Below are 21,129 nucleotides of genomic sequence, written 5' to 3' on the forward strand. Positions count from 1 at the left end.
TATCATCGGTCTCTGCGACCGTGAAGTCATCAGGTCCCTCAGCGATGTTGTCTACATAGTCGGTGGAGAGGCCCAGGTCGTACAGAGACGAGGCCTTACCCTTGCCTTCCATGTTGAAGTTGGCTCTCCTCTGCCTCTCTCTCACCCGGAGGGTCTTCGGCGTGAAGGCGGAGCAGGCGTTGCAGTCCTTGCTCTCGTGGTCGATAGGCAGGCAAAGGTTGCAGACAGGATGTTGGTCCTTCTGCGCGTATTTGTGGTGGCAGTTACGGCAGAATTTAAAAGGTGCTTTGTCCATTCCTGCGCTCAGAGTTCCTGAGTGCGCATTCTCCGTTGGACGTCGAAGATGGAGGTTCTCTTCCTTCTTCGTCGTCCCGGCTCTATGTTCTTCCTCTCTGTAGTCTTTGCTTTATTTTCCTTCGATGAAACTCGTGCTCTTCTTTCTTTGTTCAAACTCTGGAGATTCTCGTTGACGATCCAGACCCAACAGCGGAAAAAAGAATCTGAAGATGGCGCCCCAAAGGTGGGACTTCCGCAAGAAGCACGCCGACGTCACAAGAGGTACACCAAATGGTGGGACGTAGACGCCCACCTGGGCTACGAAATAAAAAAATAAAAAAAATAAAAATAAAAAGAAGACTACGAATCCGGACCCAACCACCAGATCGCGAAATAATGCAGATCGCGGAATAATGCACAGCATAGTGAATCCAGAAAGATTCACGCTACAAAACTTGCTTCTATATTGTGGTCACAGGCAGGCACCACTACTGGATACTAGAATAGTCTTCTATTCTGATGTGGTTCTGTCCCTGTGGGTTTATGCTGGTGCCAAACGTGGACAGCAGACATACCACAAAAAACAGAGAATAAACTGTAGGGAAATTAGTCTGGACATTCACACCTTAGAAAGAACTTTTGAGACAAGACTACTACATTAGGTAATAATTCAGACTGCATTGGATTTGCCCCATGAGAAAAAGCTCAAACACCGACATGTTTCCTACAGAATACTGTAGGATTTGTCACATAAAAGCTATCCTCCAACTTTCCATCCATTGCTAATAAATACAAACAATACTCACGTCTGGTGGCTGGCAGGACGTCTGGTGACATTGCAGACTCTGTACTTCCTCTTCATTTGCCCACAGTGGGTCACCTCCACTTTCAGACCTGCAGGATGCCAAGGTTATTTAAGTTACTCCCCTCAGTAGGTAATAGAATTTCTATCAAATGTACATAACCTGAAGTTCAAAGGCTTACATTCTTGGACAGATCGGTCCTAACTCATAGGTACATAAATAAAATACGATTAAGCTGGAGAACAGAGAAATTGGTTATAACAGATTTACATCCCCCCCACCTTTGTGTGATGTTGATTGTGTGATTCCATGTTGATTTAGGCGATTCTCCCCCTCCCGCATCTTTACTTAGGTCTTGGGCAATCAAGCACCAGGATGGCATCACACTGACAATGTAGGCACTTTGAGTAGTGGGTGTTCAGACATCTGCCTGCACTTACATTCATCTATAAGGACACAGTTTGAGCCATTCTCACACGTGGAGCAGCAGCACAGTTGGGATCCCTTGTACAGCTTTTTTTTTTGTTTAAACATACATTTGTGAAATACTTTAACATATGAATCAGCTTTCCAGTCCCAACAGGTGCCCCAAAATGGATCATCAAGGCCAGGAAGGGGACGCTTCTCTGGCTTAGTGACTGAGCAGGAAGCACACTTGTTGTAGACTAAACTGATAGATTGTAGGTTCTCTTGGCACTTTCTGCAGGGTCACCTCAAAATGTTTTGCCTTTGCTGCTCCGGTCTTCTGAACACATTTTGATGACTTTCGGGACTGACCCCTTTCCCATTGCGAACCAGTGCTAAAGTGCTAGTGTTCTCTCCTTTAAACATGGTAAAATGGACTTGCACCCAACTGGCACCTTTACTTTCTTCCACGTCCCTAGTACTACATGTACCCAGGACCTGTAAATTAAATGTTACTAGCACATATTCAGCACTTATTGTGCTACCCTCTTAAGTAGCCTTTATAAACATCTCTCAGGCATTCCATTGCAACCTGTGTGTGCAATTGTAAATTGCCATTCCGACCTGGCAAAAAACTCTATGCCTGGCCTAACCCTTCCTTTTTAATACATACAAGTCGCACCTAAGCTAGTCCATAAACAGCCCAGGGTGCATTCTATTTAAAAGATTGGACATATATTTTTAACTTTATATGTCCTGGAAGTGAAAAAATCATTTGTTTTCACTACTGCAAGGCCTACCTCTCCCATTGTCTAACATTGGGTACCTTATTACATTTAGTAAATGAGGAAGTTTGTTTAGGAATAGGTAGAAATGTAATGTTTGGTCTCTAATGAATTGCTATTTAAGTTGCATTTTAAGTCAATTCGAAAAATGCCACAATTAAAAAGTTGCAAAAAGAAAAGATGGACAAAATGCTGAACTAAACAAACATTCATGTCAGTCACATATCTAGATTAAATCCATTGCTTTTTTGCTCCAGGGAAGACATGGCTTGTCAGTTTGGGCTGGACTGTTCCCACGAAGATCAGGCTCAAAACTGGATTTGCATATGGCTGGGTCCAAACTGGGTGGCATGGATAGTAAAAGATTGATTTAACCCACATCTAGACAGGATAAATGTTTGATTCGTCCAGCATTCTATCCATCATTTGTTAGTGCAACAAGGGCTGCTGCTACCAGAAGACTGCCCTGCTGAATAAGGCCAGCCATGTCCTTAAAAGGACTGCCGTACCTTGTTCCTCAGACCATCTCCTTGAACCCAGACTACCAAAATAACTCCAAGGGTCAGTTGGCTAACCTCCCTTTCTGAACCAACTGGAACACAAGTTCCACAGTACTCGCTACAACTACCAAGCTGACCTGATGCCACTGGCGCAACTGGAACTGCTAGACTCTGCTGAAGTGAGTTTCTGGTCCCTAGGAGATGCCTCGGCCCTCATCAGTTGAGCTCCTCCTACAAAATTATGAAGCTTTGAACTTTGCATACCAGACTTTGAGAAGGAAACGTTCAGCTAGACTAACCTGGTCCCTGTATCTGACCTGCTCTCCATCTTTATCAGCCTGCACTTGTGATTTTGCCCCAGTCTAGCGCAGCCAGATGCAAACAGTTCACGCTGTGCTTCCTGGCGCTATTTTTACTTCAACCTTTAAAATTGCTCATCTCTGGTTCTACTGATTTGGACTCTTCTTGTTTTGGTCCTTATTAAAATTTTACTCCATTTTTCTAAATGTGTGGAATTTTTCTTGTCTGGTGTTTTCATTTTATTATACCTCACATATTGCCTCCAAGTCAGGCCTGACTGCTTTTGTGTCAAGCTACCAGAAAGTTAAGCACAGGTTAAGTAAGTGACGTTGTGGTTCACCATGACATGAATTGTGGCTGTTGCTTTAGTAGGGTTTCAGCCTCCTCAACGAACACCATAATTTCTCAATAACGAAGCTAAAAGATGCAGTTTGAGATTAACTTAAACAGAAGTCCCATTTAAAAAAAAGAAAAACAGATGATCGTAAATTCTGAATATTTACTATATCAATGAGAAGAAAGGAAACTGAACAAAAATAAACAAGTTTACATGTTTAACAATGAAGACTGCTTATGGAACAGATCAAATACCTCTTATTTCTTTGGTGAACTTGACACGCTGCGAGTCTGTGAGAGGCTTAGTCTGTTCATTGATGTTTTGAACGTCCAACACTTCACACATGAACTCTATGACAGGCTGTGCACGGTAGAAAGCGGTGGCAGACACTGAATCAAGATAAGGTATTTGGTTTAAATTGGTTTTCAATGAAAAGTAGCTTACTATCACAGCAAAGCTTTAAAGGTGGGCAATCAATTACATTCTACAACCTAAAGAAGGCACCGCTCCTACATTAAAGCCTACATGTGTCAAATTCAGTGTCTGCACTATGTAGAGTGAACACTGGGACACGGGAACTCAACTGAACTAAAAGCAATATTTATATAATTCTACAGATCATTTATGTAGCCACTACAATACATTTATTAGGCATCAAGATTACTTGATAGGTTACTGTTGTAGAAATAGAACCTGCAGGTCAGATCAGAAAGCAAGCACTGGTCAACGTAATGTTAGTCAATAAAATGTATGTCACCCACACTTTTTGTCTGTTATCGGAAGCAATTCTGACAGAATTGCACTGGGTTCCTGCTATCCAAGCCCCCAGTGCCAGATCTTTCACTACAACTGTACAATTGTTCCCCCAATTGGTAATACCTTTGTAAGCAACTAGTAAATGGTACCACTGGTCCCTAGGGCAAAGAGACTAAAAGGGGTTCCTAAGGCCTGCAGCATGTACTGCGCAACCCTAAGGAAACCCTCAGCACCAACATGCAAACTATCTTTGCCAGCTGCATGCCACGGTGCAGAGAAAAGTGAAGACATGACAGTGCACACCTGTGCCATCCCTGGAGACACTGCATATAGCATATGCACATGACCCCTATAGCAGGCCTCTAGCCCTAAAGCAGGGTGTACTGTACTACATGTGCAGACATATCTGCACGAGGAGATATAACCCTGTGATGTCCAAGTGGATTCTTAGATACTACAAGTGAGCAAGAAAGCCATTTTAGAGTACATGTGCCGGACACTGGTATTTAAGAGTTCCCCAGCTACATGAGCGCTTCAATGAAACTAGAGATGTTTGGTACCAAAGGTATCGTCTAATTAAACCCAACTGATTCCAGTGGTGGATTTATTAATACATGCACCTACAGGACACCTTAAAAGGGTCCCCTGAAAACATACCAACTACTAGTGTAGACCAGCCTGGCACCACAGAGTGGTCGCTGACCCCCTGGAGGTGAGAGCCCCTGCTCTCTGAGGGCAGAAACTATGCCTGCTCTTGCCAGAGGTGTTGTCACCTCCTCCAAGCAGTATGGCTAAGTGAACAGCACATCAAGGTAGGAGACTAAGGCCTCTGCCACTTTTAATATGACACCCAAAGCTTCCCCAGACCGGGGAAATGCCATCCCCTGCCCCAGACCTACTTGGCACCAGGACAGGTGGAAACATTAGCTAGTTGGGATGCATGTCCGCCCCCTCAGGCTAGTTGCACCCCTAAGGAAGGTTACCTGATGTGGACAAAAATTGTAGATTCCACAACATTAGTTTTGTCAGACTTAGGCTCTCTGGGTCAGGGTTTTGCCTACTTATAGGAAAGTGGGTTTCTGTTTCAGTAACTGAGAAAGTGGCTATGTATATACTGTTCCCAAATAGGTACAGGGTGTTCAGAGTCCACAGTCCCCAGAGCTTTGGCAGAGGCTTAAGTTAGATATAACCTTACTCTCTAAAATGGTAGCTTGGTCGAGCAGTAAGGCAGTATCAGAGGACAGTGTAAAGCATTTTGTTGTACACACAGTCAGCAAATGGTTTCAAACACTCAATAACTGAACTCTAGGCCGATGGTTTATATATAAAATGATATGCTTGTTTTATTTTAGAGCCAACAATAGGTATTAAAATATACTTTCTCAGAATGAGATGCTTTAGGTAGATACTTTTGCAATATGCAATTGTCTTTTGTAAATAATTACAAGTGGTTGCAATAGGCAACCCAATTCTAAACACAATACATTGCATACAATGGAAGTTAAGGTATTTGCAATAGATTACTTTTAGGATTACTTTGAGATTCCAGGACTGGATCCTAGATTCAGTCCTGGGACAGTACTTCGAAACAAGTGATAAAAGTCGACTTACTCCCCTCCCGAGGGGAGCGCATAATGTCACCTGGACTTTTGCCGCCTTGTGGGTTTGTTTCTTTTTTCATTTAAAATGAAACCGTCATTTGGGATGTCAAGGCCTATAGCCGCAAATGATATTTCGGATCCTTGGGATCTACACTGCTTGCTGCTTGTGTTTTATACCTATATGTGTATGACCTTATTGTTTACTAGCGGCCGGCCCGGAGGTTGTAGGCCCGTACCTGTATATCTATTGAAATTTGTAATAAAGGTTTAAAAAAAAAAAAAAAAGTCGACCTACTGTTATGATTTTGACAATATTTTGCCATTTTAAAAGTTGACACTGACTGTTTTCTATGAAATATTTTCTATGATTCCCTATGGCAGAAAATTCAAGTTGCAGGTATAGTATGTTCTCGTTACTTTTGTAATCAAGTAGTGGGTACCTAGACTCAGTACTGGGACCTTTATCCAAAACAGGTAAGCAATTATGTTTTCATAAGTTATACGATTTTTATAGAATATTTGAAGTTTGCAGAAATTGACACTAAGAAGAAATTTCACAGAAAAACAGTCAATGGTTTCCTAAGGGAGAAAATTGGGTTACTGGTAAGTATAGTTGTAAGTATTTTTCAGAGTCAGTGCTGGGCACCAAGATCCAGCACTGGGAGCTCACCTAATAGCAGGTGAGCATTTTCGTTACTCGGCTGATTTTTGGTGAATATTTTAAGATTTGAAAAGTCCACACTTAGAAGAAATTTCAGGAAAAAGCCAGTCAATGTTACCCTATGAAGAAAATTGAGTTATCGGTTTAAAGGTAACTACTCGACTGGCAGAGTTAAGGTTCTGGGCATCGACTCAGGGGTCTCCCAAGATCAGGTAGGTACGGTTGGTTCACCCTCAGCGGCACAAGGGCAGCCGGGTGCAGAGAGAATTAGGCCCAATGTTATCCTATGAGAGGTAGGGGGACCTTGGTTGGTGGCTGCTGACTAGCAGGCCACGCGGCTGTGGGAGCTGGGCTCCTGGTCACTTGCTCAGGGCAAGTGGGGAAGTAGATTGGTGTAGAGATTGCACTGCCAGGGCAACTCGGGCGGCTGGGTGCAGGGTGTTTTTGAGCCTTCGGGCGCTCAATTGATTTCAATGGGAAATCTCCGGTTTAGAAAAAGACTGCAAGCTCGGGGACGAAGATTCTTCAGGTGCCACCACCACTTTGAGAGGTAAGTTGGGTAGTTGGAGGATAGGTAGGTACCCCGGGATGGGCACAGGGGTCAGTGGGGCGCCTTTTGGCGTCAGGAAATCTTACCCTCTGTTGATCGCGGTTGGGGGGGGGGGGGCACCTGGTTCTGAGGCTGCAGGCTTCTTCAGGAGTGTTGAGGGAGGTCTTTGGGTGCCGGACTTGGGGTCACAGTCGCCGTGGGGGTCGCCCTTGTTGTCTTTATTCACTCCGGCACAGGCCAAGCTGGTGCAGAGTGCGCTGGGTTCGCGGTTCCGGGCTGCTGCCAGGGATTAGAAGTAGATTTTGAGTAGAGCCTCTACTCATGGGAGTCCCAAGGGGCTTAGAGTCAAAAAGTAGCCAGGTCCTCCGGGGTTTGTGAGGTTGCTGACCACAAGAGATGCCGGGTTAGAGCAGGAGCAGGTTCGAGGGTCGACAGACCGGTAGGGCTGGAGCCAAAGCAGTTGGTCTTCCTCTTCTTAGCAGCTGCAGGGCATGTAGTCTTTCTTCTAGCTCTTCTTCGGATTTTGGAGTCTGGAATCTGGGGAAGGAAGGTTCAGGGTGCCCCTAAATACTAGATTTAGGGGCGTTACAGGTAGGTGAAGGGCAGGGACCAATGGGTCCCTGTCCTGGGGTGGGTACACCCCTTATCCTGCCTCTCGGAGATTTGCTTCACCTCGCCTCCCCCACCTGAGGGGTGGAGTTGGCAGGCTGGCACATCCCCTGTCCTTATTTGGGGTTTCTGGCCAAGCTTCCCGCCAGAGTGGGGGGTTGCAGTGGCCTGGGGAAGCTCAGAGGCAGCATGCCTTTGAAGCTTCCCCCTGCCCATCCTGGGGGAGGAGATTTAGCACCTCGCCCAGGATCTCCATTGTTGCAGGCCCAGGAGAGCAGAGGCTCTCCTACCCAGGGGTCCAGCAACATGTCTGCTGTGTGGCAGCCTAGGCAGCCTTGGATTGTAGGTTAGGTTTCAGGGGGCATCTCTAAGATGCCCTCTGGGGTGTTTGGTACATTAAATCCCACACTGGCATCAGTGCGGGTTTAGTGTGCTGAGACGTTTGTACCAAACTTCAGTCTTAAGTGTTGCCATTATGGTGCTGTGGAGTTAGTGTTTGACAAGCTCTCAGCACCATGTACTCTTAAATAGCAGCACTGCACTTAGAGCCCAGGAATGGACCTGGGTACTGTAGGGGCACAGGGCTCATGCGCCCACACCACTGGCATAGGGCACCCAGCTAGAGGGGTGACTGATGTATGCCAGGGCAGTGTAGGTGGTGGGCATGGCACACAGGGATGTGTGCCATGTCGACGCTTTGTCTTGTACCCAGACACTCAGCCTGCAACGGCAGTGTGTGTGTTAGGGTACAGGGCCTCTAAGGGTGGCACAATGAGTGCTGCAGCCCTTCGAGGCCTTCCCTGGTCACAAGGCCCTGGGTACCTAAGGTACCATCTACCAGGGGCTGACATGTAGCCAGGGTTTGCCAATTTGGGTTTTAGGTTTTTAGGGAAGGAACATAGGCCCTGGGCACCTGATTGGCAGGAGTCCAGGGCACACTCAGTCAAAGTACATTCAGCAATTCAGCAAAAGGTGGGGGCATACCATGCAAGAAAGATAGCACTCACAGTAACCCTCACTTTTTGCCAGATTTCTGATGGACTGACTTGTTGAGCCCTGGATCCCTGCCAATATCGTGCCACCCTTAGAGACCCTGTACCTTAACACACACTGCCATTGCAGGTTGAGTGTTTTGGTGCAGGGAAAAGTGAAGTCGACATGTGTACCATGCCTGCAACCCACTGCCTATGGTATAGGTAAGACACCCCTCTAGCTGGGTGTACTATAACACTGGGGAGGGTACAGTTGCATTAGCACTGTACATCTACAATGTCTTAGTCCATTCTTAGACATTGTAAGTGCAATTAAGCCATAAAGAGTATATGGGAGTTAATCATTACGAACTCCACAGCACCATAATGGCTTTACTGAATTATGGGAAGTTTGGTAGCAAACTTCTCAGCATAATAAACCCACACTGATGCCAGTGTGGGCTTTATTATACAATGCACTCGGAGGGCATCTTAGAGATGCCCCCTGAAAAACTATCAGCCTCTGGTGGATTCCCTGACTGGTAAACACCAGCCTGCCACCACGAGACATGATTCTGGACCCCTGGGGTGGGAGCCTTCTCTTTCTGGGCCCAGAGAGAAAGCCTTTCCTGGGAAAAGGTGGTCACACCTCTCCCAGGTCAGGAAGAGCCATTTCTGGCAGGGAGGTTTCGAAGGCCCTGCCTCCTTTGTAACATGACCTAAAGCCTCACCTGCTATCAGGAGCAAGCCCCCTCCCCCTCTCACCCCATTCTCGGAGGGAGGACAGGCGGGAAAAAATTAGAACAGCTCAGAAGGTGGGCCCACCTCTGCCAACCCCACCACTTAGGTGGGGGAAGCGTGGTGAAGCCCACTATCTAGTGGCCGCCGTCTTGCAGATGGCAGGCAGATGCCAATCAGGACAAAGGATTTTGCCCACTTCCCCACGTGGGGTGAGCACACCACAGGTGTAGTCACCTTAATATCAGTAGCCCATTGGCTACTACCTTGAGACCCCTAAAACACTCTACATAGAGTATTTACGGGGCAGCCCTTAACCTAGAAGGAAGATTCAAGCAATCTGTGAAGGACGAAAGAAGGCACCTAGCAGAGGAGACCGCAGAGAAGAACTGACTTGGACCCATCCCTACTGACCCATCTTCAGTTTCCAGAGATTCTGCGTCAAAAATCGCCTTATCCTGCAGCCAGTAACCTCCAGAACCACTGGGAGGACTAACTGCCTACAAAAAAAAACTGGATCTCCTATGAACAGCAGCTCTGTTCAAAGGAATCAAAGAAAGACTCCGATCTGGCAGAGGACAAAAACCCAAAACCTGGAACCACCACTGCACCAGACACCTACGGCCCGAATCAGAGAGACCAACCGGTCCCAGCGAGGTCCCCCCACGCTTCAGAGTCAGTACACCGTGGGTTGACCTCCAGGACTCCGATGTCACCTGCAGCCTCTGCACAAAGACTCCACTCCCCCCTCCAACCACCCGGTAAGGTGAAATCAGACCTCAAAATGCACCCCCACATCCAGCCGCCCTGGAGTAGAGGACCAGAGTTGCACCTAAATCCCCGAGCCCCACAACTTACCAGCCCCGCTGTTGGTTCCTCCCGGAAGACTTCCTGATCTGAGGCTACAGCCAAAACCAGAAACTCACATTGAAAACAGGGCCCCCAATGCCAAATCAGCACTATGCACCCGGCCGCCCCTGTGGATTCAACTTGTGTGCTAAATTGGATCCCCTTTGTCCTGAGCTAAAGTCCAGGAGCTTTACTGCCACAACCTTGTGGCCTGCTCGTGAGCAGCCACCAAACGGAGGCCCCCTATCCCCCATTGGATAACATTGGGCCTCAACACTCCACCTGACCGCCTTAGTGCAGCTGAAGGTGCTTTGAGAGTGCATCCTTGACCCTGGGGCAACCCTTGTTCCAACCCCAGAAAACTAACTCCCTAAACTAAGTTCTTACCATTAAACCGATAACAATTTCCTCCCATATGATTGCATTGGCTGCTTTTCTATGAAAAGTGTTCCAAGTGTGGAGTTGGAAAATTGTATGAAACCTTAAACTGTATATTTACAAAACCTGATTTACTTACCTTTTCTCTAGGAAATGTCCCATTGTGGTATCTAGGCATATCACACAGTTGAAAAAGTAACTTAAAAAGTAATCTGAAAAGTAACTTACAAAGTAATCTCCATAGTAACTGAAAATTAATTCCAACTGTTTTATCAACAAGTGACTTAACTGTAGTCAATCCAATTACATTAAACTGCGTTCAAACTGTATTTAACTGCATTACTCTTGCAAAGTACTATTACACTTACCTGTTCCAGGCCTGACTTGGTTCTAGAAATAAAATACAACTAAATCTTTTTATACAAACAAATTGGTCCTAAGAAAACAGCCTAGAGAGCAAGATGGCGCTGGTGGGAGCTCTTTCCACGCAGCCCTACCATGCCAGATATCGGTAATCCACTGCTTACACCTGTTCTGCGGGATGCTGGTATCTTGCTCTTCCAGTGTGTGTCTCGGACGCCGTGTGGGAGGACGTGTGGCGGCAGAGCGACGATTAGGCTCTCTATTTAGTATGCGGATTGCTCAGCGGGCGCACCGTTTGATCCGGATGCCCATCTTCCGAGCAGCGTGATTTCGGCTGCGCTGAGAGCGGTGTCTCAGTGCAACGCAATAAAGATGCAGACTCGAGGAGCGAGGAGTGCAAAGATGAAGGTGGCTCTGGGCAGTGCAGCTCAGGGGAACGCCGAGAGGGCAGAAACCTTCCTGAAAGCTAAACAGGAAACTGGAGGACCAAAGACTACGGTGGGGAGAACAGGGGGCAGAGAAAATATGAAGGAGGGGGTGGGTGCAGATCCCGGTTTCCTGCCCTCTATAACCATACACTTCCCTGCTATTAAGAGGACTACTCTCCTGACTGCCCCTTTAACAGCACCATTATTAAAAGGGACCTTAATACAATCAGGTGACCATCAGGCTGCTGCTGGTATTGCAGCTCAGTTTGGGGGGCGGGGGGGGGGAACTTTACAGATGTGGCTCAACCCAGCAACCAGGGTGGCTATAAAAATCTTAACGAAGATAGACCATCTCGGTCACTCCCTCGGAAACTGGCAATTCTAACATTAAGCTTGGGCTGGCGATCCCGCTGGTCTTGGTTCTTCTGACTACTCCAGAGTCTGTGGCAGGTTCTGTTGAGGTAAGCTTGAGACAACTGCAGCGCCCAGGCCCCGGTTTTGGCCCCCCCAGACTCCAGAAATTACTGGAGAGCACTTCTAATCAGTATCTGATGGCTCCTTCACAGAGGACGGTGCATTCAGCTCAGATAGTGACAGCTCCTGCAACTACGAGTCTGACCCTTCCTTTGGAACTGGAACTGTTCAGCAGCAGAAATAACTACGTAAGAAGGCTAAAAGACCTAGTCATCTTAGTTGGGATTATTCGGACTCCTACTTGCTTTATCCTCCAGATGATGAAACAGCCAAGAGCAAACATCGTGAGTTTACCGAATCAGCACAGATCCACACAGAACCCTCATTAACCCCCATAATGACCTTCATAAAATAATTTCATTATTAAGTTCGTTCATACAGCCGCCTTGCTAAATGGGCTGCCAAAAAACTACAGGGTGGAATGCGTACGCTAAATAAGATTTGTACTGATATTGGTGATCACATGGCCATGGTGGAAGGCCGCACAGAAAATTTAGAAACTGAAGTGACCTCCCTAAAGGAACAGAATACTTCAAGCCGCATGCCTGACTGATGTAATGGCAAAGCTAGAGGAACAGGAAAATCAACAACGTCGAAATCTTTACCTTTTGGGGATCCCTGAAGGGGTCGAGAGGGATGATCCAAGAAGATACATTGTCAAACTTTGGCGAGACACTTTTCCGGATGGTGCTAAGTGGGACCACGAGGTCCAAAGGGCACACCGTTACCCTTTTAACCAAAAGCTACTGCGAGATGGCAGCAGCTTTAGTGATGAAAAACCCAGGGCTATTTTTGTTTTGGAAACTTCCTCCTTAGATAGTTGGTTTATGATCAGGCCCGCCCAAACTCCATGAAGGGGTCAAATGGAGTTCTGTTTTTTGCAAAACTGGACTTTTGTCATGTTACAGTGGAGCGGAAGTGGCTTCTTCGCCAACTTACTGTCCCTTTCCAACAGCAAGATGCCCAGGTGTTCTTAATGAACCCAGCAAGGTTAAACGGGATCATAAATGGTTCTTACCAGATTTTTTTTTTATCAGAGATTAAAGCCAGGAAATTCTTGAAAGAAATCAAAGAGAAAGGGCAGAGTTAAGCTGCATCACTTTCCTTATTTATTCTGATTAAGGTCATCTTCCTAAATATCCCTCTGTCAATTTATTAACTACAGCCTATAAAGGGATAGTAACTGCGTGCCACAAGCGAGTAGTGATAAAAAGGTACTGGCAGGCTGGTTGGTGTTGGGAAGGACAACTTTGGCTGGAATCAAGTTATTTATAGGTTGTGGTTTCCCCTATTTCTTTTCCAACTTATTAGAACAAGTCCGGCATATTCTTTGAGGGGGGGAGGGGGGGGGGGGGGGGGGGGGAATATTCACACAAGATGAATCACTCGGGGTATCCCCGATTGCCCATTTGGAGGGGAGGGGGGGGAAATAGGATGGGGGATAACGACCGTGATGGGAGAAATTATGTTTTTCTATTTTTTCAAAAAGTTGTGGCTTACGCATAATTGGTCTTTGGAAGCAGGAGGTAAGGGGGAGGGTAAATAGGGAACTGCTTGGGAAGGGAAAGGAGGAAGTAGAAAGGGAGAACAAAGATTTTTTTTAAATGGGTACGTCGAGAAAAAAAATGGGTTTGTTCATAATATTTCGTACTTAGATCTAGTTATTTCCCCATTGAACAATGAGGTGCAGGATCAGTATGGTTTATTTCATAAGGTTGGGACAAAGGGGTGGTTTGCTTTTTATCTCAACATATGTAAAAGATGTCTAGTCACGCCTATTCAGTTTAGAACAGGAGTAATTTTAGAATAGTTTCTGTAAATATCTGTGGTCTAAATGACAATATGAAAAGACAAAGTTGCACAGGGACTACGCTTGTTGGAGGAGACAGTCTGCCTCCACGCATATGGAGGGATCGCAGAGACCTCTTGGAGTCACTGGGGTATAAAGTAATTGGGGGAACCTCTCAAGGTGCACGTGTAAAAGGAGTAGGGATTATGGCTCAAAAGAAGCTTTCATTGAAAATTTCCCAAATGAAATCCGACACCTTAGGGAGATGGGTTATAGCCGAATGTTTACCTATTAAAACTGCTTTTACTATATGCTCCATATATGGGAGTAAAAACAAAAACAGGAGTGAACCAGTTATCCCAGTTGAGACCGGGCAATTATTGTAGCAAAAAACAATGTTTCAACTGGTCAATCATATAAAGGGGCCGTTAGGTTTAAGAATAGATCGTAGCAAACAGGAAAAGGAACAAGGGAGACCAAAAAGGAGGGTAAATAGTTATTTGTAGATAGAAGTACATAGCACAACTAAATTACAGTAACCGTAACAAACAAGTGAGCACTGGGGGGTGTAGTGTTTGAGTGAAAAGGCGCAGTGACACAAGTGTGAGGGAGCAACGTGCAGCGGTGCAGAATAATTAAACAATGAGGGTCAAACAAAGTATTTACAAAATGTTAACAATTCTAAGCATTATTTCATTTTTAGAGAATGACCCTTTTCAAAAGCTGCAATTGGCGTTGTAGAGTCGACGGCGTTTCGACCTCGTTAACTTGAGGTCATCGTCAGGGCTTGGGTTACAATCGATTCAAAGGGAAGGCGAATAAATAGTGGGACCGGGAGGAGTGAATGCTGAGTAGGAACATGGGAAAGGTGTTACCTGGTGATGTAAAGGAGGAAATTTCATGCTGACTGAATCGAAGTGGAGTAGTGGCGTCAGTACGACAGTAAGAAAAACGTCTGAAAGGGAGCAAGGGAGGGGAAAACAAAGGAAAAGTAAGTACAAGTAAAAAAAAGGGTGGGGGGGATGTTGGGTGCAAGTAACAGCAGCCGATGTGCGCATACGCTTACCAATACGGAGAATTTGTAGGCTGTAACATGGAGTTTGGTCGGTGGCTCTCTGAAAGGATAAGGGCGGTCTCTGTTAATAACAGAGGATGGGACCGGGGGGGGGGGGGGGTAAGAAATTGACCGAGGCCGCAAGGGCTGACTGTGAGCTTACCAGAGTGCTATCATCCCTGGAATGGCAAGGCAAGACCGGTGAATAATTTCCGGGTTCAGGAAGCCAGGCTCAGTCCGGTATCGGAGCACCGTGTCGACGAGTGAAGCGCCTCGAGCGTGTGGCGTAAGGGAAGTCAGCTACAAAAAGGGCTGATGGTGTCACGAGCGGGGTGGGCGGGTCAGTGCCAAGCCACGGAGACATGTCTGGGGAGTGCGCTGGTGGAGTAGGTACCCCAGGGGGATGGATAAAAGATTGAAAGGCCCTAGAAAGATGGCCGACAGAGGAAAATAGAACTGGCAGTAAAGTAATCTCTGGTCGATAAATTGAGAGTTGTGCAATTAAACAAAAGGATCAAAAGGAAACATAATTGAACACAATACAACAAAGATAGATATATATATATATATATATATATATAGATTATATATATATATATATATACACATACACCACAAGATATTTACATTGAATGTAGCACCAAGCAAGAAGAGTAGAATAAAGCAATACTGGCATGATTATGTAACAAGGTATTTACATAAAGAATGGGCATAGTCAGGAACGGGAAGGAACAAGGGAATAAATTACGTAGCCACAAGAGATATACAACATGATATTTACATCGAAATCAGCACGAGCTAGGTAAAGGGAAATTAAGCAATACTGGCAGGATTGTGCAACACGATATTTACATAAAAAGGGCATTTGTGTGGAACGGAAAAGAACAAGGGAATAACTTACAATGTGTGGTCACAAGGGTTTAGAAGCATACACAAAGATTGAACAAGGGGGTAGCGATGTTCAAAGGTTTAAGGCATTTGCTCATCAATGTGACAATGTATAGCGAGGTGTGATGACGTACAGGGCAAACTGAACTGGTAGAAGGGGAAACAGTATGTATGAATAGGTAATAACCGAGTTCCACTTCGAGGGAATTCAAACCATGGGATACAGAATTACAACGAGCAATCCATCTACATTCACATTTGTTAAGTAGAAGTTGAAGATTGCCGCCACCAATGGGTAGTAATAGGCGGTCTATGACTTGCCATGTCATTCTCAGAATGATTGTGTTCTCTATAGTGTGAAACCAATGGTGCAGTAGTGACATTGCATCCGATGCGACTCATGTTGTGAGATCCGTTGCTTAATTATTTGTGTAGTCTGACCTATATGGAGTAAATCACAAGGGCAGCGGAGCCCATAGATGACGTTGTTGGTGCGACAAATGGAAAATTGTTTGAGCGGATAGGTTTGATCTGGGGTGACAAAGACCTTGGTATTGCATGTGAGATCACAGACATTGCAGTTTTGACATTTGAAGTGGCCTATAACAGGTGGGAGGACCCACAGAGCAGTAACTGATTGGGCATGTCTTTCATTAGAGGGCCAAGTAATGGCGTGGACCAATTTATCCGAAAGATTATCGCCCCTTTTGTAGGATAGTAAGGGGGGTCTGAGAAGTGTAGGAAGGTACAGAGCAAAGTCCAATTTCTTTTGATTATCTTGCCAATCTTGTTGCTAGATGGGCTATAGTATTGGTATGCGTGTGTTATTGTGTCTAATAGTAGGGGCCAGGATAACCTCCCTGTGACTATACCAAGCGCGTTTTAGAGCCCTTTTAACCAAATGTTTACGGTAGCCCCTACTGATCAATTTTTCGGAAAGGAACGCAGCCTCCCGGAAATAATCCTTGCGCCATTTGTAATTACGACGGATCCGCAGGAATTGACCATAAGGTAGTCCATCACGTAGGCCGCGTGGGTGGTAGCTGGAATACAGAAGGAGGGTATTCCGTTCTGTAGGTTTGCGGTATAGGGTAGTGCCAATGGTACCGTCCTTTACATGTAGAGTGAGGTCTAAGAAAGGGAGATCGTTTTGGCGGATGTCTGAAGTAGAATTCAGGTGAGGTTGGGCATGGTTGAGCCAGGAGACAGAGGTGAGTAAGACATCTTGGGTACCATGCCAAAGAAGGAGGATGTCGTCTATGTACCTACGCCATGGAGTGATGTTACTGATGAAGGGGTTCTGAATTGATAAGATGAGTGTCTTTTCCAGGTGGTGAACATAAAGAACTGCAAAATTTGGGGCGAAACAAGCACCCATGGAGACTCTTGTAGAGAGTGTCTTGGTATAAAAAGTAATTATTGGTCAAGGCTATGTCTAGGAGTTGGATTATGAAGTCAGTGGGAAAACCTGTGGGTCTCGGGTTGGTATACAATGATTCGATGTCCAGACTGGCCATGAGATCTGTGAGTGAAACGGAAGATCCTCAATGATCTTGATCAGGTGGGTACTATCTTTGACGAAGGTATCGGTAAGTGGAACAAAATTCTTGAGGATGGAATCAATGTATTTACCCAATGGTTCAAGGGCAGAGCCACAACCAGATACTATAGGTCGACCTGGGGGTGGAGACGTTTTTATGAATTTTGGGTAAGGTGTATATCACCGGTATTCTGGGATTGAGGATACCCTGGTGAAGTGCCTGGGAGGTGGTAGTGGAGATTGTTTTTAATGGAAATAAGTGGGTCAGACTTGAGCTTGCGGTAGTGTGAGACATTGCTCAACTGGCTAAGGATCTCAGTCATATTTTTCATGGTCCATCACCACTATACCACCACCTTTATCAGCGGGTTTGATGATGATATTTTGGTTATCGCTCAAACTGTTGATAGCCAATTTTTCGGAGATCAGTAAATTGTAGGGTACAAATTCAGGTTGGTGTTGTAATTGTTTCACTTTGTGTAGTACAAGTTTCTCTAAAGTTAAAATCTCGGGTGGCATCATGGAGGAGTGTGGCAGGAAGGTAGAAATGGGTTTGAATTGTGTCTCAAAAGACATGTTGGTTTCAGGTTTGTCTGAGAAAAATTGTTTCAGACGGATGCGTCTGAAGAAAAGGAGTAAGTCTTCCTGTAGTTTGAAGTCGTCGCTGCGTGCAGTGGGGACAAAAGAGACCCTTGCTGAGTAAAGAGATCTCGTCCATGGATAAGGGATGGTTAGATACATTAAAAATGGGTATGGTTGTGTCAGTAACCAATGAAGTGGGGAGTGGTTGGGGAGCATGACTAGTGGAGGGTTCAGGGATTACGATTTCTGAAGGTATTGAGAGGCTAGCACTTGGGAGAGCCACTGTGTTTATGAATGAAACATTTATATTGCGCAGCTATGCCCAATGGGCGTCAAGGCGCCTAATCCAAATAAAGACTGTGAGCGAAAAGAAACAGAGCCTACTGGTAAGCATTGATAAAGAGCCAGGTTTTCAATGACTTCCTAAAGAGGTCAAGGGAGGGCAGTGTTTTGATTTCCAGGGGGAGTGAATTCCACATCAGAGGAGCCAGTATGGAAAAAGCTTTGCTCCCCCATCTAGCCTTCTTGGCTCTGGGAATTACCAGTTGATTAAGCTCACTGGATCGGAGACATCTACTCGGAACGTATCTAGAGAGAAGTGATCCAAGGGCATCAGCCGGGCCTGCAGTTAAAGCCTTATATGTAAGGCAGAGGAGTTTAAAAGTGATCCTTGAGGAGATGGGGAGCCAGTGGAGGTTCTTCCTTGCTAAGATCATCGAGGCCAGCCAGGGCAAAGCGAGAGCAAACCGCGCTGCCGCGTTTTGTATGACCTGCAAACGCTTAAGCAGGCCCTTTTTGGCCCCGGCGTACACTGAGTTGCAGTAATCAAGCCTTGAGCCAACAAGGGCGATCACCACCTGTTTCCGTGCCTGAGGGGACAAGTAGTGTACGATTCTTTTCAAGGTCTTGATGACTCCCCAACAGGTAGCCACCGTTCTGTTGACCTGAAGCTCCATGGAGAGCTGGGTGTCGAAGATGACGCCTAGGTTCCTGGCAGATTGTGTTGGTGTTGGGCAACTACCTAAAGAAGGAGGCCACCAATCATCTGACCATATGCCCTGGTCCTTGCCAAAGACCAGGACCTCTGTCTTGTCCCCGTTCAACTTTAGGGAGTTGGCAATCATCCACTCTGCAACAAGTTGCATGCAGGCCCTAAAGTTAGAAGCGGTTTCACCCACAGAGTGAGTCAGGGATACCATAATCTGCGTGTCGTCGGCATACGACACTACCTCCATCCCCTGAGATCTTACTAGTCTTGCAAGTGGGGCCACGTAGATGTTAAACAGGGTCGGACTCAATGCCGACCCCTGTGGCACCCCACATTGCAAAGACTTAGCGGGGGAGAGGTATTCACCTAGCATGACACGCTGCTCTCGTTGTTGAAGAAAGGAGCTCAGGAGACTGAGTGCCGGTCCTTCTACCCCTGCCTCCCTTAACCTAGTTGTTAAAGTAAGGGGAGACAGGGTGTCAAATGCTGCTGAAAGATCCAGCAGCACCAGTACGGTGGTTAGACCCAAATCCACTTTTCTGCGGATGTTGTCCATGACTTTCGTCAAAGCAGACTCCGTGCTATGCAGCTTTCTAAAGCCATGTTGGGACCCGTCCAAGAAACCAGAGGTATCGAGGAAGTTTGAAAGATGGAAATTCAAATGGGTCTCCAACATCTTAGCAGGGGCCGGCAGCAGAGAGATGGGTCTAAAGTTCTTCAGTACTCCAGGGTCCAAGGTGGTCTTTTTCAGCAGCGGCTTCACGATGGCTTTCTTCCAAAGTGACGGGAAGATGCCCTGTTCCAATGCTCCATTCATGACTTCCAGCATCGAAGGAAGAATGATCTCTCTGCAGTTCTTCAGTACTTTCAGAGGAACTGGATCAAGTGGAGATGACGATTTAGTTTTGTCCAACAGGCTATTAAGATCCTCTAGCGAAAGGGCAGGGAAATGATCAAGGGAGTGAGAGGATTCTTTAGTCCAAGCTTCCAGAGGTTTAATTTGGGAGAAATCCTCGGCATTAAGCGAGTTCCCCTGCGACTTTAGAGCTATGTAGATATCATCTATCTTTTTGTAGAAAAAGTCTGATATATCATTGCATAGCTCCTGGGAAGCTACTACAGGATCGGGGGCCTGGAGAGAGCACAAAGAGTCCACTATTTTGAAAAGCTCTTTGGAGGATGTTAAAGAACAGGTTAAATTGGAAAAATAATCCTGTTTTTCCTTAATGACTCTTTTTGTACTCACGTAGTAGGCTCTTATAGCCTTCTCTATCCTTGAGATCCCAGGATTTACGCCACCTACGTTCCTTCTGTCTGCAAGTTTGTCTGAGAAGCCTCAGATCGACGGAAAACCAGGGGGCAGCTGGCTTCTGTCTAGCTGCAGCTTTCAGGGAAGGAGGAGCTAGTTCGTCAGCGGCTCTGGTGATGGCATCAGCAAGTTCTTGGGCCGACTCATCCACCTTCCGCTGAGTTGAAATATGGGCATTGAGAATAAAAGGGGCTACAGCCTCCTTAGTAAAATTTTTGAAGCTCCTTTTAAATTGTTTTTTACCAGAGCCCACAGTGGCAACGGGGCAGGGAATGTCTAGAAACAGCGGGACTGCTAAATGGTCAGACCAGGTAATCGGGACCGGTGTCCCAACCCCTAATCTAGGGTCGTTGGAAAAGATCCCGTCAAGGATATGCCCCGCCTTATGAGTCGGGTGGAGAACTCGTTGTGCAAAGTCACATGCCTCCAGAGAATTAAGCAGAGAACAGGTCTCTTTCGAAGTAACATCCTCTAGGTGAAAATTAATGTCGCCCAGAATAGTGAGATGGGGTCTACCAAAATAAGGTTCCAAAATTCTAAAAAGTTCGGAGCAAAAATTAGCTCTAGACCCAGGGGGCCTATAAAGTAGTATGCCAGAAAAGGAGCTCACCGGGGTATGCACAATACAAAAGTATAGCGCCTCAAAAGGATCCGTAGAGATCGATAAGGGTTTTATGGTACATGTGAGAGTAGATTTAAAAAGAATGGCTATTCCACCCCCTCTACAGCGTTCTCTGTCTAACCTTAGAAAGGTGTATCCTTCAGGAATGGCCAGAAGCAGATCATGACCAGAAGACTCAGTAGCCCACGTTTCTGTAACAAAGATCCAGTCAGGGTTCCTTGAACTAACAAAATCGTGAAATTCAATCCCATGTTTGATCAATGAGCGCGCATTGATCAAAAATCCCTGTTTGGATTGGGAGGTATGACTGGCCGACAAAGAAGAGATTGAATAAATGCGGGCCTGAGTAGGACCGGCAAAAGGAACGTTGCACGAGGGACACAGGTGGGCGCGACACAATACCTCGGGTCTGAGCTGATGATGGCAGCAGAGCGCAGGGGGTCTAAGGGACAAAAGGGTGCCATAAAGGTCCCCCCGGGAAGAAGGCGCGTCAATGCCTGGGGGCCCAGGGTCCAGCCCGTCCTGCAGCGCGTCCTCAGCGCGGACGGGCGCAGACGGGCTTGCCTTTGGCGC

The 21,129-nt window shown here is 46.2% G+C and overlaps 1 protein-coding gene across 3 annotated transcripts in view; it reads right to left on the reverse strand.

Moving 5' to 3' along the window:
* The window catches only part of AGO4 (argonaute RISC component 4), a 588,224-nt gene that overhangs the window by 276,933 nt on the left and 290,162 nt on the right, over window positions 1-21,129 (reverse strand). For all 3 annotated transcript variants that reach the window (XM_085647981.1, XM_085647979.1, XM_085647980.1), the window contains exons 6-7: window positions 3,661-3,795; window positions 1,083-1,170 (exon numbers count right to left, since the gene is read on the reverse strand). In XM_085647981.1, the coding sequence (XP_085504107.1) occupies window positions 1,083-1,170; window positions 3,661-3,795 (223 nt within the window). The remainder of the gene's footprint in view (window positions 1-1,082; window positions 1,171-3,660; window positions 3,796-21,129) is intronic.

The sequence above is a fragment of the Triturus cristatus genome, chromosome 3_2 (assembly GCF_964204655.1).
Source record: "Triturus cristatus chromosome 3_2, aTriCri1.1, whole genome shotgun sequence".
NCBI lineage: Eukaryota > Metazoa > Chordata > Amphibia > Caudata > Salamandridae > Triturus > Triturus cristatus.